The sequence below is a fragment of the Drosophila grimshawi genome, unplaced genomic scaffold (assembly GCF_018153295.1).
Source record: "Drosophila grimshawi isolate 15287-2541.00 unplaced genomic scaffold, ASM1815329v1 contig_1377, whole genome shotgun sequence".
In the NCBI taxonomy this organism is placed as follows: domain Eukaryota; kingdom Metazoa; phylum Arthropoda; class Insecta; order Diptera; family Drosophilidae; genus Drosophila; species Drosophila grimshawi.
Genome location: NW_025062900.1, coordinates 20,379,222 through 20,405,565, shown reverse-complemented (window position 1 = coordinate 20,405,565; position 26,344 = coordinate 20,379,222). Strand labels below are relative to the sequence as shown.

The following is a 26,344-nucleotide window of genomic DNA, read 5'->3' as shown; positions in this document are numbered from 1 at the left end:
GTAGTATTTATTTGCAAATATTGGAACATTTATGTATCAAAACTGTATAGAGCATTAAAGATATCCACGGAACCTAAAAATATTGAATAAAGTCAGAAAGCATATGAAATATATAACTGGGCTAATGGATTTTAATTGTTCAAAAGAAATTAACCTGCGAATACGAATAAATAAGTCGAAAACAGAAATTCGCGAATTTAAATCGATGATAATTTAACCACAAACCGCAAGTGACTTAAAAGTCAATTTAAATTTGGCGGCGAATTTGAAATCTCGGTTCGGAATCGCTGTAGAGCTGCCAGATGTGTGAAAAGAGAAGGCAAGTACGTTGGATACATAGGTCATCGATAATATCGATAGCTGTTCGTATTTCTTTTAAAAAAAACTTCTAAAAGCCTATGATCCCTGTTTTTTACCACATAAATATACTTTTTAGTATAAAAACGATATATTTCGTGTTATGTTGTGTTATAATTACACTGCCATTGTATATATAAAACAAACCGTATATCGAGATTGTGACGTCACGCACTAAAATACTCATTTTGGCTCTCTCTGCGGGCCAATCGTATGTAAGCCGAGAAACGGACCTGCGCAATGCGCTCCACAACAATAACCAAAACAAGATTTTGTGTTTGCGTATGCATTGTGTTTTTGCGCCTTGCGACAAAAACATCGCGAGCTGAAGCGGAAAAATAAACGATCCGTCAAGATACAAATATTGCAAGAGGTGTGATTTGTTAATTGCAAGCCAAAGTGAGTATATTAAAAATATAGATAATAATATTAAGTGAATAAATAGTGTACTAGATATTTAAGTGTGTGTGTATATATACCTGCGTGTGTGTGTATATAGGAATTAGGTGAAGCTGCGGAGAGTGCAGTTATTTCTTTTCAGGTTCACTGCCTGCTTCCGTTCTACTTAGCTGCTCTTTTGTTTGATGCTCTTCTATTCTATTCCCCTTCTTCTTTATTGTTCTTCTCAAGACTGAGATTTTCTTGAAGGCTGTATATGAAAAACAAGTTATGTATGTATGTGTGCATGATTTAAAAATGCAGGTATAAAAAACAGAAAAAGCGGGCAATAGTTGCATTTTTTTTGATGCTGCTGAAAATTCCGCTGCACACATACTAACGTCTTTTTCTCTTTAAGCATGTGTGTGTGTGTGTGTGAGTTTGCATTTGCCGCTTGAGTTCGTTACAGTTTGTTAACCTCGTCGAGTGAATCGCTGCATTTTTGGGTGTTTGGTCACACCGCGCTCCAATTTGAACTCATTTGCGGCTCTTAACACTTTTGTCTATTGCGTTTTAATTTCAATGAAGAAACTCCCACGCCTACATACACACACACATACATACAAAGACAGAACGGTCAGTGGAGCTTTCGGTTAATGCCCCGTTAGCCATGTCTATAGGTAAATTTCCGGAATTAGCTAATGTCACGCAACGCATGTTATTCCTATTGTTGTTGTTATGCACATGCACACATGCAAACTCCACACATCAAATACATACACACACACAGACACACACACACGCACACTCAACTTGGCAGCCCACTGACCCCAACAATCGCCACCCATTTGAATCGAAACTCCCCGCGAACAGAAACCGAAGCGCAACAAGAATGAACACATAGAAAAATACATTACAGTGTGTCAAGATTTATTTAATTTGTTTTTCTTCTTAATCAAAGTTTTTGTTTATTTGTTGCTTTGAAATAGATTACAATGTGTCAGTGCATTGTCTAACTTTTATTTATTTGTATTTTATTTAATCAAAATTGTTGCTTATTTTGTTTATTTGTTTTTGCATTGCATTAATTTGCCGAATTTTTACTCATTTATTATTAATTATACTTTTATTGTTAACTTTAAAAGTTAACTTTTATATATTTACTAATTTTTTTTCATCAAAATTGTTGCTTTTTATTGAGCAGCCTCTTAAGATTAGTTGAATGGAATACTTTTTGTATAAAAAATGCAAATAATATACATAAATATAAAGAATACAAAATAAGATCACAACTCTACATTTTTTTTTTTGTAATTTTGTTTTATACGAAGGTTCAGCGATTAGAATCACTGCCAAATTTAAGAACAATAGTTCGACCTTCGAATTGTAATTAAAACTCATTTAATGCATTTTTGATCAGTTGTTATATTTAAAGAATAAATCTAATAACAAGTCTCAATGGGGGCGGTGAACTTAATTAATAAAAAGGACACATGATATAATTATAGAGCGCACGCTCAACAGTCCCACACACCACTGTGCAGTCCGAGTGGCAATGTGAGTGTCCTTTTTCTACATGCGTCAGTTGCGACAGGTGAATATGTGAACAGGTGAGCCGTTTCACTTCAGGTTCTTTTATAGAACTCTCATTTCATTAAGCCGTTCGTAGATATTGGTATAGTTATACCCAAAGTTATTAAACACTTTCCCACCCACCGCTGACACAATTTGGCAGGCGATCGATTCTGTTGGGGGGCCACCGGGCTGACAAACTGTTCAATATTTTGTGTATTCATTTATATTCATTTCCCATTGGGAAATTATGTCTATTGCGTTGGTCAGCTAATTGGTACAGTGACCTATTCTAATTGAATAGTTCAAATGGCCGCGCAACTCGCACATAATTTGCTAGGTGAATTTAAAAAAAAATGCTATAGGTCAACAACGGGCAACATTCTGTAGTTATTATGATTAAGATTTTGTATATAAAATTCAAGTATAATTAAATTTGCTATTATTTAATTATAGAAGAATAAAATAAATATATAACAAAACTTGTTTTGTGCTTGTTTAGCTCTATATTTGATTTATTTATTTAATAATTTACTTTTGCTTCCTTACGCTTCCTAAAGCAAGTCGTTTAGAACTATTTTAACATAAAAACCAAAGGAAAAAGATCTATAAATAAATACATTAATTAAACTGTGGAGTAAAGAGAGGAAAAGATAAATGCTAACAATTTTAATCTTAAATAATACTTAATTTATTCATGCTTAATTCTGAAAATTTGCAAACAATCTTTGTGGTATTTATTGCATTTTTAAAATTATGATTGCATGCCTGTCAATTATTATGATTTTATTAATATTGTTTTGCGTCCATTGCCAGCTGTCACTTTCCATAATACATATAAGAAAAATGCTACAACCTACAACCTCCCACATTAGACCTACATTTGGGAGGCCTGCGCGAGTTCTGCATTTGCAACCACTTGCATCGATTTTTATGACAGTTGCATTCAAAACGGGAACACAGCTAGAGCCCATGTCCTTGCCACAAAAAAAAAAAAAAACAAAAAACAAAACTATGCAACTCAACCCACAATTCAATATAATAACAAATAATGGCAACAGAACTAGGCCAGCCAATGTGGAAATTGCTAAATACTCTACCCTCTCTTGGCCACTTGTGCCACAGTGTGGCAGAGTGGCACGGGGCTGTTGTTTGCCATGGGGTTAATCCGCAGCCAGACGTCGCTAGATATAGATACGCAGGTGTGTGTGTGTTGGTGGGCAGTTGGTGGCAAATAGAGACGAGACATTTGGACATCGTTTGTGGCTCGCTGTGGTTGCGTGTCTGTCACGGATTTGGGGGTTGGCTCCACCACACACTCACACACACACACACACACACGCATCCACACACAACTTTCCCTTTGACCAGTTATTGATTATTGTGTGCAGACTGCTTTTTGCTTGCATTTTGTTAAATATTTTTCCCATATATCGTTGCAGTATCTGAACGTTATACGTGGATCAAAGTTTGTTTCCAAAATGGCATCCGGCGGCTTGACATGCGTCAAATACATAACCTTTTTTTGCAATTTGCTGTTTGCGGTAAGTTTAACCGAACTCAAAAAATATTTCTGCGCATTTATAACTCATTATTTTTGCCTGATTCGCACAGCTGACTGGTCTGCTCATCCTGATGGTGGGCGCCATGGTGCAGCTGAACTATGCGCATTACTCGAATTTTGTCAGTGATCATATATGGACCGCACCCATTATACTGATGGTTGTTGGCGCCGCTGTGGCCTTCATCTGTTTCCTGGGCTGTTGTGGTGCCTTGAAGGAGAACAGCTGCATGATACTCAGCTTTGCCATACTGGCTGTGGTTATTTTCCTCCTGGAGATTGGTCTTGGTGTTGCGGGCTATATCAAGCACTCGGGCCTGCAACAGTTGATGGAAACCCAATTCAATACGACCATGAAGCATTATAAGGATCGGGATGATTATCGCGATGCCTGGACTCTGTTGCAAACCGAACTGGACTGCTGTGGCACCTATGAACCCAACGATTGGGAGGCCATCTTTCCCAACAAGACACTGCCGCCGGCCTGCTGCAAAGTGATCAATCTGAGCGAGGCCAAGGAGTGCACCACATTGCATTCTGTACAGGAGGGCTGTCTGCACAAGCTGTTGGGCATAATCGACTCCAAGACTCTGATATTGGCCAGTGTGGTGCTCTCCGTTGCGGGCATACAGGTAGGCGTGTCGGCCAGCTATTATAATAATTAAATCCAACACTTGCTAATCTATTGTGATTTTGCTTGCAGCTGCTTACTATACTATTTGCCTGCTGCTTGTATCGTTCGTTTCGCCGCAGCTACGATCACGTTTAGGCTGCGCAGCGAGGATCCCATCTATCGATTTTAAAATGGCAAACGCCAGTTTCGTAGCTTTGTAGTAGTTTTGGTCACATGCATGCGAAATGCCTGCCTCGTTGCAGTCTCGTCGATAAGAAAATATATATAAATATAAGTAACACATACCAACTCACTCAATAATCACACACAATCCAATCCATATGTCAATCACAAGACCAATCTTTTAGTTTGTTACTACTTGTTAATGTTATTTCCTTGGCTCAGTTGCGCTGAGCTCTATGATTAAGCTATATACATACATATATCTCAAAGTTTTCTATTATCCAAAAAACTTATTATTTGAAACACTCCGCTCAAAAGCTAAATATTCCTGCACTCTGTATATTTTGAAGACTAATTTTTTAAATATATTTTATTATATTAAGTGAAAGTAATGATATTATTTGTATTTGAAATTATTGCCACATCCTCATTCGCCAAAATTGCATTCCACCGCCACACATGCCCATATGTGTAGATCATCTATATATACTATATATACTGACTGTTTCGAAATTCATTCATCATTTCATCGGTTTACAAAGTGTCCTTGAAACAACTTTTTATATGTAGAAATTTAATGGCATTCGAATTCTAAATGTATTTGCGTGTGCCTCAGTGTATGTGTGTGTGGCAAACTCCCTAAAAACCAACCCACCATTTGCTACTTGTTTTGATATACCCCATATACTACCTAGTAATTTATTATACAAGGTATATTAAGAGAACACTGCATTTTACACACACACACTCATAAATATTTTAGCAACACACAAATATATAAGTATACGTATATGAATATTTATGTGACAGTAACTTGTATCGAAACAAAAAAAAAAGACAAAACTTGGGAGAATTTGAATTTTACATATCTTGTCAACTCCTGAAGAATGAAACTGTTTAAATATCGAATTTACAGTTTGAAATCGAACAACATAAATTAATTGAAATGCATATTGCATATTTTGTCTCGAAAAAATCGCGATTTTCAAAAACGACCACAAAACATCAAATATCTCAATTCAATGAACTCAATGTTAGATGACTAAAATGCAATAAGTTTATAAGTAATTTGTCTTAAAATGCAACAACTCAGCACGATATATTAATAATCATGTGGTTTTTAAATATGTATGTATCTTAAATATAAGATCTGAGTTTAACCGATTGTGCAGCACTGAAAAACTTAAAAATCAATAAAAGAACAATTGAAAATAAAATGAGAAACGATTATTTTATTGTAACTGGAGAGGCTCCTTTTATATAGATTGTTTTTATTATTTATTTGAATTTTGATTTATAGTTATTTTAAGAATATTACTTCCCGTAACCATAATACGACCTAAAATAATATTTAAAACAATCCAATTTAAATCGGTCCTTCTATGTTAAGTATGTATTTTGTACAAAATTAATTAATTAGTACTTAAATGGTTTGGCTTATTATCTGATCAGCTTATATATCAGCTGAAGTGAACTCTTATTAGATATATAATTTATAAATTTTCAATAAGCATTTAATCTTTGACTCAAGTTTGCTTAATATAATATATATTATATGTATGTAATTTCCTCTTTTACTTAACAGTTTGTTAAGAATATCTTATGACAAATGAGTTTTTAATTTTAGAACTTACCCAAACACTGATGACAGTTTCCGATTTCCATTAACGTGACATTAGAGTTGAGAGATTGTTTTCCATAGTTGTCCTGACCACGAATATATGTGCATATATATTTCAATATTGTGAGGTTGTCAAGATGAATGTACTCCATACATACAGGGGGGTAGTTGGTTGTCCCTGACAATAGGATTTGTTGTTTGTTCAATAATAATAAACAAACTGAGGAAGCGGCGATAACAACGCTTGCAGTTAACATTTGAAATCGAGTAGAGTATAAAATACATATTGAAAATTAAGTAATTCTTAAAAAATACATTAAAAAAATATATATATATTAATAATGTCGGAACCTGTTGGCGATGCGGCATCGCGCAAAGAGATAAGCGGCCTGAAGCGCATGACACAGAAAGGATTGCGAGATATATGCAAGAAGGATAAGTTATATCAGACGCCCCGATTAAATGATGTTCTCTATTTGCACTATCAGGGTAAATATCTTACATACAGCGTCTCAAGCACAATCGATTTATATATTTTATTATTAGGTTATCAATATATTGAGTGCTTGGAAGAGTACACAGAGCTCAAGTGCCTGTGGCTGGAGTGCAATGCTATCACGGAAATTGAAGGTCTTGAAAAACTGAGCAAACTTCGCTGCCTGTTTCTCCAGAATAATCTTATAAAGCGTATAGATAATTTGAGCTTCTGTCAGGATCTGGACACTTTGAATCTGAGCTCAAATCATATACGCAAAATTGAGAACATTGGTTCTGATATATTGCCTGTTTTGAATACCCTTAATATATCATCCAACTATTTAAAGGACATCGAAGGTCTGGCCGATTTGGTTAATTGCAAGAATTTAGCTGTGTTGGATCTGTCCAATAACCGCATCGATGATATTTTGGTTGTTAAGATCTTTGAACAAATGCCATGCCTCAAAGTTTTGGCGCTACAGGGAAATCCGGTTGTCTCACGACTGCCCCAATATCGAAAGACCTTGATATTATCCTGTGTGAGTATTTAAACTGATGAAAGTATATATATATATTTGTATTTATATATTTTTGTCCTTAATCTCCCATAGAAAGAACTCACTTATTTGGATGTTCGACCTGTGTTTCCACGCGATCGAGCCTGTGCTGAGGCCTGGTAAGAATGATTCTACATTATCTATGACTGTGATTGTGACTTACTTCACATACATATTTATACATTTGTTTTTTAATATTTTAGGAAAAAAGATGGCTATGAAGGCGAACGCAAAGAGAACCAGCGCTGGAATCGCGCAGATCGCAAGAAAATGCGCGATGGTGTTAATAGTGAGTTAAACCAATCGAGTTAATTCCTTAAGGATTAACGAGCTTGTTGCCTAAATGAATATCTCCTTTCAGACACCATAAAGTTGCGTAATCGTCATCGACCAGAGGGAGAACAGGATGCGTTGATAAGTTCAACCGATTCCGAAGCGGAAGGCGAAAAAGATAAACGCGGGGAAAGGACGCAAGTGAAAGCTGATCTAGAATATGGTTGCGTGGACAACATTTGGGCTGAAGTATCTGGAGAAACTAATGATGACAGCTCTGGTCCCGAAGAAACTAGCGACAACTCGCAACCAGAAGATGTGGCTGAACCATTAGGGCGGGGTCGAAGGAAACCCTTGGAGGGACGTCCAAAAATACTGCATGAGTCTCAGTTCCCTGATGGGGAAAATAATGAGAAAGTGGAGGAAAATCAAGACAAACTGGAGAGCAAGGATCAAGAGCTACAAAAAAGAAAACATGTGCTTATAGAGGAAATACAATCCGACGATGTAGATTTGAAACGTCAGGTTGAGATAGGAGAATTAAATCAAATTGATAAGCAACTAGAGAGTACAGAGGAGGAAGACAAGCTTGAAGATAAATTAAAGATACTCGAGGAGAATCCAGAAGTGGCACAGTTAGCACAGTTAGCTGATGATAATAAGGAGAAGCTAGAGAGCAAGGATCGAGGACCACTAAAAGGAAAACGTGTGCTTATAGAGGAAATTCAATTCGATGATATAGATTTGGATCGTAAGATTGAGGTCAATGAAGCAAAAGAGACAGGCAAGCTTGAAGATAAATTAAAGATAATAAAGGAAAATCAAGAAGTACTCAACGATGTTGATAATAGAGAGAAACTGGACGGCAGGGATAAAAAATCAACCAAAGGAAAACGTGTGCTTATAGAGGAAATTCAATTCAATGATATAGATTCGGAACGCAAAGAAGCAAATATAATGAAAAAACAAGTGGAGAAGGATCAAGAGCTACAGGAAGGAAAACGTGTGCTCATTGAGGAAATTCAATTTGATAATATAGATTTGGAACGTAAGATTGAGTTCAAGGAAGCAAAAGAGACAGGCAAGCTTGAAGATAAATTAAAGATACTAAAGAAAAATCAAGAAGTCCTCTATAAGGAGAAGCTAGAGAGCAAGGATCATGAACCACAAAAAGGAAAACGGGTGCTTATAGAGGAAATTAAATTCAGTGATATAGATTTGGATCGTAAGATTGAGGTCAAGGAAACAACAGAGGAAAACAATATTGAAGGTACATCTCTTGAGGAAGTTAACCTAACAATGACAAAGGAAGAAGTTCAACAAAAGGAACTGAAAGCAGAGACCACAAAAATTTCGAATAATAGCACTGAGAATGTTGACAGAGAAACGGAGCTAAAACAATTTCCAGATCTTACAACTGAAACAGAATTGAATCTTGAGCAATTACCAGATCTTACAGCCAGATCTGAGCCAGATAGTGGCTCGGAACTGGATGAAAAAACTGCAGCAGATCTAACGAAATCTTATGAAGAATTTAGCGCTTTAGTTTATGGCAATGCTGGCGAACCAACTCCCGAGCAAATTAAGCAGCAATCTATAGATAGAATGTACAAATCCTATGCAAGCGAAATATTTGTGGAGCAACCCGAATTTAGCGAGGAAATGTATGAAGAGGAAATAAGCGATTGGAATATTGAGCAAAAGATGAATGATTGCAAGGAACCTTCGGTCTATCCGAAGAAAGCTGAATGTAGTCCAACCAAAACTAAGGAACAATTGGATTTCGAAGCAGAATGCGTCGAGGCAAATGAATTGGTGGAACGCAACATTGAAGAGCTGAGCAGTCAGTTGACAGAGGATTTAGAGGAGCTTCAGCAACCGTTATATCAGCGGCATGAAGAGCTGACTGAGACAATGAAAAGCACCAGTTCCGATGAGGAGAGAGAAGCGGATAAGAAAAAGTGCATAGAGCTGACAACTGTAGTGCGATCCTTGCGCATTAGCGAAGAGTTTAGTTTGCGACGCGAACGCATTAAACAGGACATGAAAATGCAAGAAAATAAGGACGAAAATCAACAAATACCCAAAACACAGATAGAAGAGAAAACAAATGTCCTCGCTTGTGACAAAGATGCCGAAGCAGTTGATGCTGCCTTGGCCAAGTTCATTGACGATTGTGCTGATGACGTGCCGCGTCGTGTTTTTGGAGCTGGCTGCGATGCACCCAGCTATAAATGGCATCAAGAGGAATGCATGCGGCAATTAACTGTAAGGCAGAAGCAGATCCACGTCGATGAAGACCTGTACCAGGTACAACCGGTAAATGAGAAAACTAGTGCCCAAGAGGCGAGCGAAATTTGTGAGCAAATGAGTCAAAAATTGGCCGATGATGAAGCTGGGCTACGTGAACTGCTTCAGCAGCTGGAGGATGAGGCAGATGTAATGTACGATATTACAAGCACTATGGGTGATGATGATGATGATAATGGTGAACTGTCCAGACTGCCGGAGCCACCCATTACGGAAGTGTGTACATCGATTCTAGATGAGCTCATCGGTGAGTTGCAGTACCAGGAAGTGATCAATAGTCAGAATATCAAATGCTTTGATTTTGGCTTAATTGAATCGGATGAGGAGTATAGCTATTCGGCCACACCCAATGTTGAGCCGCTCGTTCCACCGGAACTTGTTAATCTGGTTGGCGGTAAAACCATACGTGAATGCCTCGATTCCTTTGGCAGCTTTCTCGGCTCGGTGGCCGAGCGCAAGGAGGAAAGAAAACTGCAAAGTAAACCCACAAGTAGTTCGGAAAAATTGCATGCTGCCAAGGAACTGCTAAAAGGAAAGAATACGAAATTGAAATGGGAGAAGGCTGAGAAGCTGGATGCTCACTTGGCCAAGATGGAGAAGCTGGCCAAAAAACGTGCCTCGACTATTGCAACCCGTTGCTATGCGAAGCGTGAGAACCTCGAGGACTCGCTGGAAGTGATTGATAATAAGCTGGTGATTGTCAAGAAGGATACCGGCTTAGTGGAGGATCTGCCGCCGCCTCCGGATTTGCTCAATATCAGCGAGAGTGAGAGTGAAAGTGATAGTGATAGTTCAGATGGAGTGGCTGGTTATGTTACGGCCGAGGAGGGTCAAGCAACCGAACTAGACAAAGAAAGACGCAACTCTCGCTATTCCTGGCCGAAGGCTGGCCAAGATGAACTAACATCCAATGCTCAATTGAATCAAAATGAGTTGATGGCAGACAACAGCCTGGGCGAGCCATCGATAGATCAATTCTACTCACTCGAGGCAAGGGCCACCTTCAGTGCGCTGGATGAGGAGCTTAAAGAGAAACTGGATCTGCAAAAGGCCCTCGACAGTGATGGGGAAATAACCGAGGAAAGTTTGCGCAGCATGGATGAATTGAGAGCCAACTTGAAATCAAAGTACCCGGAAATAATTGAGCCAAATCCATTGGCTCTGGTCAAACAGGATGAGATGCTAGAAGGTTTGCTGGACCGCAAAAGATTGCACGATGAACGCGAACGTCAGCGACTGAACGCGAATGTGGAGAAAGCTGAAGAAGATCAAGAGCCTAAAGGTCAATCCGAACGAGAAGGTCACCCTACAACCTTAACCCAAAATGTGGTTGATCCGGTAGAAGAGGATGGAGAGCAAGAGGAAGAAGAGACACAAGATTTAGTTTGCGACAAGGATTTGGGTATAGCTCAATTGACGCTGGGTTCATGTAAGTTATACGAATTGAAGAGTGAACTACCAGAAATGAAGGAGGAAATAGTAAACAGAGAGCAGAAAGAGGAAATCGACGATCAACCAAGAGAATTTGGGCAAAAGTCTTCTGAAAATGGAAAAGTTATTGAGGAACCCAATGAAAAACACAGTGCACCAACAACTGTTGATAAGACACCTGAAGGCCGAACTCTACAAACTGAAAATAAATGGAATACAAGCATAGATGATGATATTGTATCCGATGACTCCACTGACTATGAATCAGGCGAAGATATATCTGTTGTAGAGCCACCTCTGCTACCCGAGGGTGTGCTCGATGAATTATTTAGCAATCAATTTGAAGATGGCCTAAAACTCGAACGGGAAAACGAGCAAACTTTGTGCAAAAAGTTTTTCAAACTGCCCTTAGACGCTTGGACAGCCCAAGAACAAATCAAATCCAGTTGTGTGACTCAAGAAGATGAAAAACTGGTGAATGAGGAAGCAATTGCAGCAGTCACCGATGTGGACGAAGAAAGCTCAGATCTGAAAGCTGATAATAATACAACCAAAATATCAGAAAAGCCAATTAAACAAGAAGCGAAAGATCAAAGTACGGATTCCGATACAGATGATGGTGCTATAGGCGAACTACAACGTAATGCCAAGCGCCAATGGGCCAAGATATCAGAGAAACTGAATGAGTTCATAAATTCAGATGATATGCAATTGCTGGAAAATAGTCAATTCAATGAGAACGATAGCAATGGCGAAGATGACGACGAATTAGAGGCGAGTCTGAGAAAACTTAATGAAGTTTATCAACAAAGTAAACAAACTATTGAACTGAATAAATCTCGGGAATCAACTGGCAATGGTTCCGGCGATAAGATTAACCAATCTGACAACAAATTGGCAAATAAAATGCACGAAATTGATCTGGACAATGGTTCCGGTGATAAGATTAAACCATGTGATGGTAAATCACACGAAACTAATCAAGAGAATGGGAATGTCGAGGAATCAAAGCTAGCAGTAGAAGACATAAATCCTGCTGAGGAATTACCTCAATCAACTGCAGACGACGCTCAATCCACTTTAAGACTGGATTACTTTGAAGCTTTGGAGCCGGATAATTCGGAGACCGATTTTAGCAAAGCGGCCGAGTTAAAGACCGACAAAATCGAGTGTAATCTGGAGATCCTAAATGAGGATGGTGATATTGTGCTTCAAGAGGTCAGCGTCGATGCACAAGTTACCTACGAACTTAAATAAGTGACGGATATGCTTTGAAATTTGTCAATTATAATTTGAATAATTATTTTATTATTTTTTTTTTGGTTTTTTATTCAAGTTAATTGATGGAACACACCTCTCCACTGTTTGAACCCATTGATAACAGTGCAGGGCATTAGAATCGCGAACCAGTTTTAACTGCTTCAAAACGTTCTATAGCAGTTAGTAAAAAAAAAAATAAGATCAATGTGTTATTTATAAATAAATTATGTCTGAAAGATTAGTGGGACTCACTGTATTTACTGCTACTTCGATTGCTTATCAAAATTAGCACATCTCGAGTCACTTGAAACCAGTTCAGCGTATCGCCCAAACCGGTTTCGTGCTTTGTTTTCTTGACTTAGTTGGTGGCACTCGATCAGGTTATCGCTTATCAGCAACATTATTGCACTATTCCCAGAGGAAGCCAAATAACACAAGCACGAGCAGCTGGGGACTGCGTGCACAGTTTATTGGACACTATGCCACATTGATGTTGCGCAACACATCATAGGATCCATATATATATTCTGTATATATATAAAATATATATTCAGCATCGAATATAGCCAGCTGACAACAGTAATCTCTGGGCTGTTTTTGCATATTTATCAGCTTACTAGAACTTCTAGAGGGTCATTTATTTTCGGGAATATGTTTATTTAAATATTTAAAGTGCTTGCCAAGTTCAGTTGTGGTCGAGATAATAACTTTGTTTGTTGACAATAAAAATGTGTATATGTATGTATGTATATGTATCAAACTAGTTTTTACCAGTTACCAAAAATTTCGACGATCATTCCTTTATCTTATCTACAAATAATATACTTTTTTCAATAACAGTTGTGCGATGGTTAAATATATTTTTTTGTATATGGGTCACTTGCAACCAGTTAAAAAATTTCAATATGCTAGTTTATTAGTCAATAAAAAGTAATAATTGGTGGATCATTCTGATAATTATATTCGAATCTGCTAATAGCCCTTCAAAAATCCTAATAATTAATTTTGAATAATTTACTAAAAACGTCTATAAAATCTGAGATGATTTTTAATCAAAATTCGTGCAAGAAATATAAATGAAAATCGCATCGGGAAATTTAAAATTATTCTGGTTCTCAGAAAAATTATCTAAATACATGAAAATATAATTATTAAAATTTGAAGGCTTTTTTATATTTTTCTATATTTAAGATATAAATTTCTAAAAAGTCGAAAGACACTTAAAAATTCTGTGTATTGCATAAAAGAAAATCACTGGAAAGTAGACATATTTTTTAGTAAAATAGAAAATATAATTTAGAAAAGGAAATCCCTGGTTTTTAGAAAGGCAACCCTGCATTTTAGAAAGATACTTACTGAATAATGTGGTGAGCTGCCCTTGTCGACAAAAATATGGTGATCTTCCAAATTTCAGTGCGATTTTCTGTTTAAAACACTAAAGCAGCAAATATATTATTGAGTCCGAACTGAAATCACCAATTAAAATTGCGCCAAACGCGTGCAAATACATTTCAAATGAGTATAAATATTCGTGCTTTAAGAAACAATGCAGAAACTGGTTCTTTATGTGATTTTCTTATCTGCATAATTGTTTGACTAGGCAGACAATGAACCAAACTGCGTGAGAATGATCAAGTAGGTAACCATTGCCGTAAAAATCTGCAGAAATATGGATGCATATAAAAAAAAATTCAAATCTGTCTTTGAATATGGGAGAGAGACGTACCGACATTAGCAAACTGTAATCGATATCCATAAAACCCTCGGCGCTGATGATCAATGCGTCCTGTTCCACCTGCATGGCAAATTCAGCTAAGACTGCATTATAGGCCAGCGGGGGCGATGCAGCTTGGCGCTGGGAGGCACATGCCAAGCCTCGCACGTGGCTGCCAATTAGAATGTGCTACAACGATACCGATAAGAATTTAGAAAGTCGTTCTTAAATAAATATCTAGAAACTTTTCTATAAAATATTAACAAAAAACATTCTTACAGGCTTTTTTTTTATTGTTTTTCAGAAATATAATTCCTTAATAATAGAAAATACTTCTAATGATGAATGATGAGTTTTAGATGAAATTCTTTCTGAAATTCAGAAAATAATAATGATTTGCTATCTGCTGTGTTAGAGTTTAGGTGTTGGTATAATGATTTTCTAAAATTCAAGTAAATCTTTTTTCTGAGTGTAGATTAATGTTACATAATTCGCCAGCTCATTCACCTGTCGCTTGCAGTATTCGCCACATCGGCAGAACGTAAAAAGTAGGATGAGCAGCGGCAAAAACGATGAGCAGGTCAGGTAGAGGAATGGCCATTCATAGACCTCGTTGAGAATTTGCATTGCCCAGTAGATGTTAATCATGCTGTCCAGGAACATGACGACAAAGATGCACACAATCGACCAACCATACAAATCATTATATTGTACAAATAAATGATATAGTTCCATATACACCCGCTTCAAACTGAGCAGATGTTCCAGGGAGCATAATGAATCGGTGCCCAGCTGGCGACTTTTGTGGACAGCCTGGAGACGCTCACCCAGTAGCTCCACATGATAGCCTAAGAGTTCGGCATAGATCACCAGGAGCAGGCACTGGAAACGAATTATTATAAGGGAGGGTACCGAGTACAAAAAGTGGCCGACATAATCATTATATAGCACCACAAGGACACTCGGAACTAAAGTGAGCACATTTAAAATGCCCAGCAGAAAGAACTTGATATATCTGGTCCAGGGTAAATCCACAATTGGCTGCTGCAGTTCGCATTGGAAGCGCAGTTTCAAGCACTTCAGGTGCAGACAGAACTCGTAGTATCTTTTATACTGGCACATTACTTGCAGTTCGATAACTGTTTGGCAAAATCAAATACAATGTTAATAATTTGTATGATTAGTGCAGAACATTATATACACGCCTGTCATGGTCACAGTCTGTGTGATAAACACAATGATGCTCACCAGCATCGATACCAGTATTTTCACATCGGGTGGCGCATAAACAATTACATAGAAGGTCATGCAGTTGTTTAGCAGTATGATGGCCATCGTGTAGATCTTTTGCACCTGCTGCTGTGCTCCTTTCTCCGACCAGGGCACCAGGCCCAATATGGCAAAGTATTTGATGTATCGCTGCAGACCGCACAGCATGTTTAGCTATGGCCAATTAAATGTATACTTAAAGGAAAACCTGAAGTCCAGAGTAACAAACTGAAAGATAATGCAATTTTCATTTCGTTCTTGCTAATTAAATTCAACAATTAGCTAAATGCATAAGGGGAAAAGCGAAAGAAATGAGTATGTATGAAAGGTGTTAATATTAAATGCTCACAAATTAGTTCAGTAGATATACATATATATATATATATGTATATATTGTATATTAGCACGAAGTACACAATTCTATGGACATTATTTGCTCTGTGCTATTTGAGAGTAATGCCTTAAATATACAATGAGCTGCAATTTGCAAACTGCGAAAGACAAATATATTTATAAAAATGAAAAATTTGAAGAAAAAAACAACGGAGCAAAATTTATTTTTTAATATACTAGTTTGTTCTACCTTAACATTTTTGTTTTTATGTATTTGATAACTTATTTTTTGAAGCTATTTAATTTTTAAGTTTAATCATTCAAAAAGTACAATATAATAAAATATTGAAATTAATCAAATATTTGTTGAAGTTCTCAGATTTTTTAAAATATACTTTCTGAATGCGAAAAGTATGAATATTTTCTAAAATTCAGTTCCACTTTTTTTCTGAGTGTCTGATTCCTGTGCTTTTTCAGCTGCCCTTGACATTGCGATTATAATCAGTGATATTTTCAGTTTACTTCCCCTATAACTAGTTCAGGCCAGTTAGCCATGCAGTTGTAATTATATATTTATGATTTAGTTTCATATGACAGAATGCAGTCGCATTCCAAGTAACATCTGCAAATCACGCGAAACGCGAAATAAAATTGCAACAGCAAAATAGATGTACATATAGATGTTTGCTAGCAAATTTTCCATTGACAATAATTAAGTCAATATGTATTAGAAATCAGGCCCACATTTCTATGATCATGCCTAATCACCATGCTTATCAAAATTTCATTCAGCTGCGACACTTTTAGGCTTTCAGCTTACTGCACTGATAAGCGTCGTGCTCCACAATTTTGTTGTTTTATTCAATTATTGGAAAAGTAAAAGTATATGTAGGCATTTAGGTATGAATATATGTTTCGAAACAGCAGCGCCAGCTACTGCACGTATATGTTTGTTTTTTTAGAATCGGCTGATAATACTGTGCCGCCTCTATTGAGGTATAAATATGCCTCGCCACGGAGTGTGAGACTCAGTTAATAGAAGTTGCTCAAACGCTTTGCTCGTCAATCTGAATATTAAAAGTGAAAAAGCATTTCTTCTCCCAAAGTGATTAGATTAGCAAAGACAACAAGTCGTGACATTATAGTTTGAAAAGTGTGAAAAAGAAAACTGGAACAGTGATTAATTATGGCTGTTAGTTCACAAATTAAATATTTTTTATAAATTTTGCTTTGAAACTTACTTTAAAATATGCTATTTAATTCTTATTATTTCAAAACTGGAGTAGTTATTTATTTTGGCCGGTTGCTGACAAATTTAATTATTATTATTCATATTATTTTTAGACGTAATTGATTAATATTATTATTTAACAAAAAAATAGAAAAAATATCATTGCTGTTAGCTTACAAATTAAATAGTAATGACATGCAATAATTATTATTATTATTATTATTATTATTATTTTGCAACTATTTATTTATTTATTTTAAAGTTAAGTTCTTTTTATTTTTGATACTAAGTAATTATATTCATATTCAAGGGAAATATTGCATTTACTAGATAGATGTTGAAGAAAATAAATATTCTTAAATAATGTAAACTTGCTCCGCGTTCACAGCACTGTTTGGTATTGGCCTCGTTTGGCAATAACCCAACGTCTGTAAAAAAGAGTTGTGAGGTATTTTGATATATTGGGAATTAAAAAAAATATAAATATGAATAATATATAAATAATGTTGGTGTAATTTGAACATTTTTGAAGCAATGCAAGCGCAATAATCTGTTTAGGTCAGCTGATTCAAATTACATTATCAGCAAGATTAATTTGCTTTTAAAATTATTATTGCACTGGGTATATATAGTATATATAAAACATTGAAAATCATAATTTTTAACTGAGAATGCACTTATTTTCTTGTAGTCTTCTGCATTTCGAAAATAGTTTTCTTATTATGTATATTTTATCTGTAGTTATTAAATAACTCTTTTTTTATAATTATAAATAAAGTTATTATTTTTTTTAACTGACTTTAATTCAACTGTTATTTTTTAAACAATATTACAGACCAATCTGCGCATTGCGGTTATTGGCCAGAGCAACTTTGCCGCCGATGTATTGGAGCAGCTCTTGGAGAATTCAAGCGTTAAAGTCGTTGGAGTCTTTACGATACCCGATAAAGGAAGTCGCGAGGATATTTTGGCTACCACCGCTGCCAGCCATAATATACCCGTTTTCAAATTCGCCAGCTGGCGACGCAAAGGCGTGGCCCTGCCCGAGGTCCTGGAGCAGTACAAATCGGTGGGAGCGACCCTCAATTTGCTGCCGTATTGCTCCCAGTTCATACCCATGGAGGTGATTGATGGGGCTGCACTGGGCAGCATTTGCTATCATCCCTCCATATTGCCCAGACATCGCGGAGCCAGCGCCATTTCCTGGACACTCATTGAGGTTAGTGAGCAGAGATCATGATTAGATAAAGCACAAACTAATTTATATTTAGTAGATAACCTTAGAACCTTTTTATTCCGAAATATTTATATATACAAAATGGGTGTGTCTTTCTGAAAGCATTTCTAATTTAAAAATATATTTTTTCCCAAATTTAGAAATTATTTCTTATCAGAAATACCTTCAAGTTCAAGGCTGTTTTTAATCAGATTTTTATTTTTTTGAATGTATGAAAGGTATACGGTTAGAAGTCAATTAAATATATTTAAGTTTTCGGATGCTTCACAAATTAGTTTTTAACTCGTATTTGAGTGTGTATATAAAAGCGGGAAGAGTCAGGGGTTCCCATAACCTTTGACTATATTACTGAATGTACGTGATATATAAATATAATGAATCTAGGGGAAATATTCTTCAGGGAATTCACAAGGTAAGCGATGCTAGAATTACTGCGAATTACGTGCATCGTCAAATTCTGTAAAACCACTAGATTATTGCTTTTAGTCTATTTGTAAATAAACAGTAACAATATTAGTAATATATTCGAAATATATTAGATGTAGATGAAACACAGATGCAAAAATATTAAAAATATTCAAAATTGCACAAGCTAAATTTTATAAATTAAATTTAAATAAATTATATTTAGTTTAGGACTGCCTGAGTTTTATGATGGTTTTTAATACTCTTTTTTTTTAATTTACAGGGCGATGAGATCGCTGGCTTCAGCATCTTTTGGGCAGATGATGGTTTGGACACTGGACCACTGCTGCTGACGCGCCAGACAAATTTGGAGCCAACAGACACTTTGGACAGCATTTACAAGCGATTCCTATACCCGGAGGGTGTTAAGGCAATGGTCCTGGCCGTGGACATGGTCGCCAAGGGCACGGCACCAAAGATCGTGCAAACTGAGGTGGGCGCCACCTATGATCCCGCCATGTTTCGGGCAGAGAACCAGATACTGAATTTACAACAGTCAGCGGAACGTATATGGAATTTTATTAGAGGCTTGGATTCAGTGCCGGGTGCCATAGCGACGGTCCTTCAAGCCGATGGCAGTGAAGAGCAGGTGCGTCTCTTTGGCGCCCATCTCTACTCAGCGGGACCCGTACGAGCCGCACAAGAGATTAAGTTGAAGGGTCTGCCGAAGCCCGCCTGGGTGCATGAGAATGGACTCTTGATTGAGGGCACCGATGGCCAACTTGTCAACGTGCGTCGCATTAAGCGTGGCTCCAAGATGATCAATGCATGCGATTGGTTCAAACTGGCCGAACATCATCCCATTACGGACTTCACCGAGGATGAGTTGGTGAAGCGAACGGATCTGTCTGCCATTTGGCAGGCGATATTGAAGCAATCAATTGAAGCATCAACGGATTTCTTTGCTGCCGGCGCCGGTTCCATGGATGTGGTGCGTCTCGTTGAGGAGGTCAAGGAGGCATTCGATGTGCCCCTCGAAAACGAGCAGGTGTTCATGGCGCCCGTTTTCGAAGAGTTCTTTGATCTATTGATTCGTACACTGCGACAGGGCAGCTCCGGCGGCAGCTCCAGCAAGATTAGCTATGAAGGATTCACGTTGAAGGCGAATAAACGTGAGATTCGAGTGCCAACCCAGCTGTTCATCAATGGTGTGTTTCTGGATGCCGAAAAGCAGCGCACCCTGGACATTATCAATCCGACCAATGAACAGTTGCTCTGCAAAGTGGCATGTGCGAGTGTGGCAGATGCGGACAAAGCTGTCCAGGCGGCGCACAAAGCATTCTACGGCTCCTGGAAGCAGGTGTCGGCCAGGCAACGGGGTCTACTCATGCTCCGGCTGGCCGATCTGATGGAACAGCACAAGGAGGAGCTGGCGACCATTGAGTCTGTGGATTCCGGTGCGGTTTACACGCTGGCTCTGAAGACACACATTGGCATGTCCATCGATGCGTGGCGTTATTTTGCTGGTTGGTGTGATAAGATCCAGGGCAACACGATACCCGTGAATCCTGCTCGGCCCAACAATGTGCTGACCTTTACGCGCAAGGAGCCAATTGGTGTCTGTGGCCTTATCACGCCCTGGAACTATCCACTGATGATGCTCTCCTGGAAGATGGCCGCTTGTATTGCCGCCGGCAATACCTGCCTGATCAAACCGGCTCAGACCTGTCCATTGACAGCGCTCAAATTCGCAGAGCTCAGCGTACTCGCTGGCTTCCCGCCTGGTGTGATTAATGTGCTGCCCGGCAAGGGATCGGAAGCGGGTCAGGCGGTTGCCGATCATGGTTTAGTTAACAAACTGGGCTTCACCGGTTCGACGCCCGTTGGTCAACACATTATGAAGTCCTGCGCCGCATCCAATCTCAAGAAATGTTCACTGGAACTGGGCGGCAAGAGTCCTTTGGTTATATTCGCTGACTGCGATTTGGATAAGGCTGTCAGACATGTGAGTAGTAGCCACTATTCACTTGCTTTTTATTTATTCAATTGTCGTAGTGCAAAAACAGTCCTCAAGTTTCTTTTTGTTAACCACTTACTTTTTGAGCCAAAAGCAGCCACCTTATTTTTCAGAAATTACATATTCTATATGGTATATCTCATTACTGAGGTCGATTTTTCTAAAAAAAAATTCTTAAGTTATATGGAATTCAAATAGATTCTTAAATTAGCCTGTTTTGTTCTTGTTTGCAACATAAAATAACGTAATAGCTCATAAAATAACTTCAGCATCAGTGAATTTTTGGCTGTTCAGCTTGAGCTTTACCTGGTTGAACTGCTTGGTACTGTTGCAATATGTTCGGGTTGAACTGCTTTGTGTAGCTTGAACAGTCGTGGGTTGAACTGCTTGCCACCAGCCAGAAAAGCTCTACTATTAAAAACTATTCAATTAAATATTGCATTTAATTTCATTGCTTTCTTGCCCAATTTAGAAAGAAATATTTTCAAAAATAATTCGTCTTAATTTCAAAAATAATATATTGTAATATTTCAAAATATTTTCATTACAAATATCAAATATTTTTAAATAATTAGTATTTTATTAAGTTGCATGCAAATATTATACTATATTAACTATAGAAATATATTTTGTACATCAGAATACTGGAAGTTGGTTTCTGGTGAGGTATATTTTATGGTCATAAAAGATTGTTACAAGAAACTGGACAGGTAGAGCAGCTTCTGTCATAGAAGGTGTACAAGGAATCTAACCCCCATATAATAATTATAACTAATAATTTCTGACAAATTCTGTTGTTGTTTTTAGGGCATGTCATCGGTATTTTTCAATAAGGGTGAAAATTGCATAGCCGCTGGACGTTTGTTCGTCGAGGATCGCATTCACGATGAGTTTGTGCGTCGCGTGCTGAAGGATTTGCGCACCATGACGATTGGGGATCCGCTCAATCGGTCCACCGCACATGGACCGCAGAATCACAAGGCTCACTTTGACAAGCTGATCGAGTTCTGCGAAACGGGCGTGGCAGAGGGCGCCAAGCTTGTCTACGGAGGCTGTCGTGTGCCCAATATGAAGGGTTATTTCTTCATGCCAACAGTGTTCACGGATGTTGCGGATGATATGTTTATCGCCAAGGAGGAATCCTTTGGTCCCATCATGATCATATCCAAGTTTAATGGCAGCGATGTCGATTCCGTTATGCTGCGTGCCAATCGCACGGATTATGGACTCGCCAGTGGTGTCTTCACCAAGGACATTAGCAAGGCTCTCAATTTCGCCGATCGCATCGATGCTGGCACCGTTTTTGTAAATGTCTACAACAAAACCGATGTCGCTGCTCCATTTGGTGGCTTCAAGCAGAGCGGCTTTGGCAAGGATTTGGGCCAGGAAGCGCTCAACGAGTATATGAAGACCAAGTGTGTCACCATTGAATATTGAGCCCAGTTTTGTGAACCTACGTCAATATTCAATATCCAAGGAAAACAAAAGACTTTATCCATTTCATAAAATGCAAAACTGCATATACGTAATTCTCAATAAGCCTATGTATACGATTATTAACTAACAGTCAATAAATATTTTAATCTTTGAATTATGCGCTGGTATATTTTAATTTTAGCCACGTCTATTACATTATAATTTTACACTAGTTGGCAACAGGAAACATACTGTTCCATTTATTGCCTGGTACCGTTGAAAAACGTTAAGCAATTTATGTATACCTGAAAGTATTCTAAAATGTTTACTAAATCTTACAGTCATTCGTAGACTTAGTAAAATCACCTGAAAACTAGACAAATTTACTGGTTTTTTGTTATAATTTAAAACTATACTAAAAAAATATCGTTTAAATTAGAAAGTTGTTTTTTATTTTAATATTGTTAAAAGTATTTCTATTATAAAGAAATACCCTTCTACAAAATGGCAATGAAATCCTTTTGTTTAGATAAAATACATTCTAAAATGTAGAGCGAATTAATATTTAAGTAAAAAAAAGGCAAGCATAGGAATAGAAATATTTTTTATAAATTAAAGAAAATGTTATCTGGAATTAGGAAAAGAAAAATACTGTGTGCCCCAGTTATGGTAGAGGAAGAGTCGGTTTTCAGATAACAGCGCTTAACTCTGGCATAAGTCTGCAGATTAAAATTATAATTGCAATACTTATTAAGTGAAATGATATTCAGCTCAACTTTATTGTCCCGAATTTTGCGCCTTTTGTACAGAGCTATCTGGAAATTTCCTTGACAACACAGAGCATAACACAAATTATTCGTTGGCTGAAAAGAACGCCGCTCGCAGACAATCATAAAAGTTGGCACAACTTTTCCGCAGAGTTTTCCACTCTGCAAGTACAATAGGAATGGCTTAATGCAAATCCCAGAAATCAACCCACTCCCACCCACCCCTGAGGCTAACGACTGTGCAATTGCACGCAATCCAGCTGAAAATATGCAGCCGCATCAGCAATTTCCTCTAGCAATATCAGCACCATTCGCTCCCTTCCCCCTACTCGTTCCCTTACTCCCTTGTTCTTGCCGTGTCAACTTTGAAAGCAGAAAAGTTTTGACAGCCAATGTGGGTCAAAATGCTGAAGGCTCGAAGCATTGTGCGTTGAATATGAGTCTGTTATTTCATAGGCTCATAATTTATATATTTTAAATGTATTTCAAGCCCATTGTTGGATTCTTTTCAACAATTTTTGCAAGATTCTTGCATTAAGCTAACACAACTTTAGACACTTTTTTAGCCTTCTTATCTCTCTTTCTCTCCATTGTTGCCTGTTTGTTCTGACATCTTTTTGTATGTAAGTTGCCGCCAGCGAACGGAAATTAATGCAGCAGCATCTTCTTTTCTATATTTAACATGTATCAGCTGAAGTTGAATTGCAGCTTGACCTTTACAGACTTAGACTTAAATGGGAAAATCTAAGACGAATGCAGTCTTAGAATAAGAGCGGCAATCTTGGGCAACCCGAATATTACATACACTTTGATATTGAAGTCAATCAGCTGACATCTGAATTTTGTTCCTGACTTCGAAATATAAATGATTTTACTAATATTTTAAAATAATTTTATTTATATGTTTTCTGCTTGAGTGTGCAATTAAACTAGAAAATGTTTTTAAACGAATTAGTATATTTATTGAACAGCTGGTTTCTGCTACTTGAGCTCTCTCTCTATTCTAGAGCATTCTAACTTATTTATTATAAGCCTATTACGTCTCTTGAATATAAATTTGAAGTATTTTCCGTTTTATTCATTTTAATACATCTACATTTATTATGATAATTTCCTTTTTTTAATAATGATTGCTTTTTGAGACATATTCTATAGTCTAGATAGAGATACCCTGTACGCAGTCAAAACTTACAAAAAACAAAAATGAACTTTCATTTTGTTTGCAAATATCTTGAAAACATGTTTTAGAGATTGCACTCGAAACGGCCTCATAAAAGATACACTAACAAAGGAAACTACATTTTAGTTAAGATTCCTTTAAAATGCATATAGACAGCTATAATAACATCTTAATGTACTTGATCTAATTATGTCTAAATTCTTTCTTTTTTTTTATCACCATATATATATATGTTTCAATCAGTGCTGAGTGCTTTTGCCTATAAATAATTGTTGCAACTGCATATCGCAACTGTACTTCAAAGATAATAACTGGACGGGCAGAAATCGCAATCGAAGCTGCTGCCCAAAAGTGCCGCATTAACTGTTATTCACAAGGGTGAATCGCAGAAGGCAAATACTTAAGGCGAATGATACACTCAGCAAAAAATTTCCTTATAATGGAAATGGCTCTAAAAACTATACAAATTTTCCGAGAAAATATTTCTTACAATTTTTTAAAATTGTTTCTATTATTAAGAAATACATTTCTAAAAAGTAGATAATTTTTTAGAAAGGAAAGTTCCGTATGTTTTAAAATTGTAATCTTTTTTTAAAACTAAATAAATTTAAAATTGTAAATTATAAAATTGTAAAAAAATTATCTAAAATATTTGTTTATCTGAAATCCTTGAATTATATATTTTTCAAAAATCTTACAATTATCAACAAGAAGAAAGAATTCTAAAATTCTGAATTATTGTTGTTGCCTTTGGCGACAGAAATATGCCGAACTTCCGAATGTTGGTGGCTTTTTTTCGGAGTGTATGAGTAAAAGCCAAGTAATGACAAAATATGAGGGTGTGTGTGCGTGCTGGTGTGTGTGTGTGTGTGTGTGCGTATATATGTGTGTGTGTGTGTGTGGGAGTTGGAGTGTTATACGATGCCACAAGAACTAAATAAACCGCAATAAACGCAAAACTAAAAGATTCCAAGGGCTTAACTAAGAGCGAAATAAACCGTAATACAGACACAAAAACACACACACACACACACACACAGACAGCGCGTCACACACAGCATAACAGTAAACAAGGCTTGCGTAAATGTCAGCAATTTGAAGCAGGTTAGCATTTAAAACCCAAAATAACTAAAGGACTAGCGAAATACGAAACTGGACTGGCTGATGGAGGAGGGAGTGAGGGGGGGGGGGGGGATTCTCCATAAAGTTGGCAGATGACATGGGATGAGAGAAAGAGAGAGAGACAGAGAAAGATGATAAAGAGAAGTGGCTGCTGAAAGCGACTGAACAGCAGTCGATTGTATAACAAGCGCCGTTTATTCAGAACAGCTGAGATATGACGTAATTGAAAGTGGGCAAAAAACAATAAACGAATAATGTTCACTCACAGGCCCCAAAAAGGACCAACCCCCCAAAAAATAAAATCAACTCCGAGGGTATGACACACTTGATGACGTCCGATTTAAGGGTGCTTCTGTATTTTTTTTTATTTACGTAATCTGTCAATATTTTGGCTTCAGTTTTTGGCGAGTTGAAGTAAAACTCTTTGGTGGCAAGTAATCAATAAATATTATATTACAGAACTCTGCGGGAATCATTTGCTTGCTACCACGCTCCTCTCTCTCTCTCACACTCACTCTCTCTATCTGTCTCTCTTCGGTGTATTGCGCAAGCTTGCGGCACATTGACTGGAAATAGCTGCCGTACTCGCCTTGGAAGTCCAACGGTAGATTATTGTTTGCCGCTGCTTATGGGTCTCTGGCCGCCGATTTAAATTCTATGTTAAGTGAGCTTAAAACTGAAGAAACCCCAAGGAACAATCAACAGGAGTTGGAAAATCGTTTTCCACGCTCAAAAATTTTGAAAATATCTTTGGACGATGCAGTTAGTTGTTTTGCAAAACGCTTCAAATTTGAGCTTGAAAAAGTTGAAAAATAAAAGTTTCAACAATAAAATTAATTATTTTTTATTAATAGTTTTAATTTAATGTCCCCTCATAAATATTCATATTGATTTAGACTTAAGAGCAATATTAGTTTTTTATTACAAAAAAAATGCGTGCTATGGATCGATTTGTTTTTCTGTTCTCTTTCTTATAGCACTCTATTCTAATTCTAAACTCATTTCTCTATCTCTCTCGCACGCTCTGACTTAATCTGTTTTTCGCTCTCCGTTTCGCTAT

At 37.2% G+C, this 26,344-nt stretch overlaps 4 protein-coding genes across 5 annotated transcripts; 3 read left to right on the top strand and 1 right to left on the bottom strand.

The window, feature by feature from the left end:
• The first annotated feature begins 650 nt into the window (after positions 1–650).
• Positions 651–5,881, top strand: LOC6566390 (CD63 antigen). The gene is made up of 4 exons (XM_001992992.3): positions 651–756; positions 3,750–3,851; positions 3,922–4,500; positions 4,572–5,881. Exons 2-4 carry the CDS (start codon positions 3,789–3,791, stop codon positions 4,635–4,637), a joined length of 708 nt encoding a protein of 235 aa, XP_001993028.1. The 5' UTR covers positions 651–756; positions 3,750–3,788; the 3' UTR covers positions 4,638–5,881.
• A 734-nt stretch (positions 5,882–6,615) lies between these two features.
• LOC6566389 (dynein axonemal assembly factor 1 homolog) lies at positions 6,616–12,644 on the top strand. 2 transcript variants are annotated; one of them, XM_032739605.2, is made up of 6 exons: positions 6,616–6,774; positions 6,832–7,301; positions 7,374–7,438; positions 7,523–7,608; positions 7,681–8,960; positions 9,018–12,644. In XM_032739605.2, the coding sequence occupies exons 1-6, from the start codon at positions 6,627–6,629 to the stop codon at positions 12,588–12,590; spliced, it is 5,622 nt and encodes a 1,873-aa protein (XP_032595496.2). In that variant the 5' UTR covers positions 6,616–6,626; the 3' UTR covers positions 12,591–12,644. The 2 variants fall into 2 exon arrangements, with proteins under 2 accessions (XP_032595496.2, XP_001993027.2); XM_001992991.3 differs by having other exon boundaries at positions 7,681–12,644.
• Positions 12,645–14,189: 1,545 nt separating this feature from the next.
• On the bottom strand, positions 14,190–15,744 carry LOC6566388 (putative gustatory receptor 39b). Its single transcript, XM_032739423.1, has 4 exons — positions 15,513–15,744; positions 14,815–15,446; positions 14,320–14,496; positions 14,190–14,252 (listed from the first exon to the last, which is right to left on the bottom strand). Exons 1-4 carry the CDS (start codon positions 15,742–15,744, stop codon positions 14,190–14,192), a joined length of 1,104 nt encoding a protein of 367 aa, XP_032595314.1.
• Positions 15,745–16,937: 1,193 nt separating this feature from the next.
• On the top strand, positions 16,938–22,390 carry LOC6566387 (cytosolic 10-formyltetrahydrofolate dehydrogenase). Its single transcript, XM_001992989.3, has 4 exons — positions 16,938–17,101; positions 17,976–18,359; positions 19,066–20,787; positions 21,607–22,390. The coding sequence occupies exons 1-4, from the start codon at positions 17,096–17,098 to the stop codon at positions 22,234–22,236; spliced, it is 2,742 nt and encodes a 913-aa protein (XP_001993025.1). The 5' UTR covers positions 16,938–17,095; the 3' UTR covers positions 22,237–22,390.
• Positions 22,391–26,344: the final 3,954 nt, after the last annotated feature.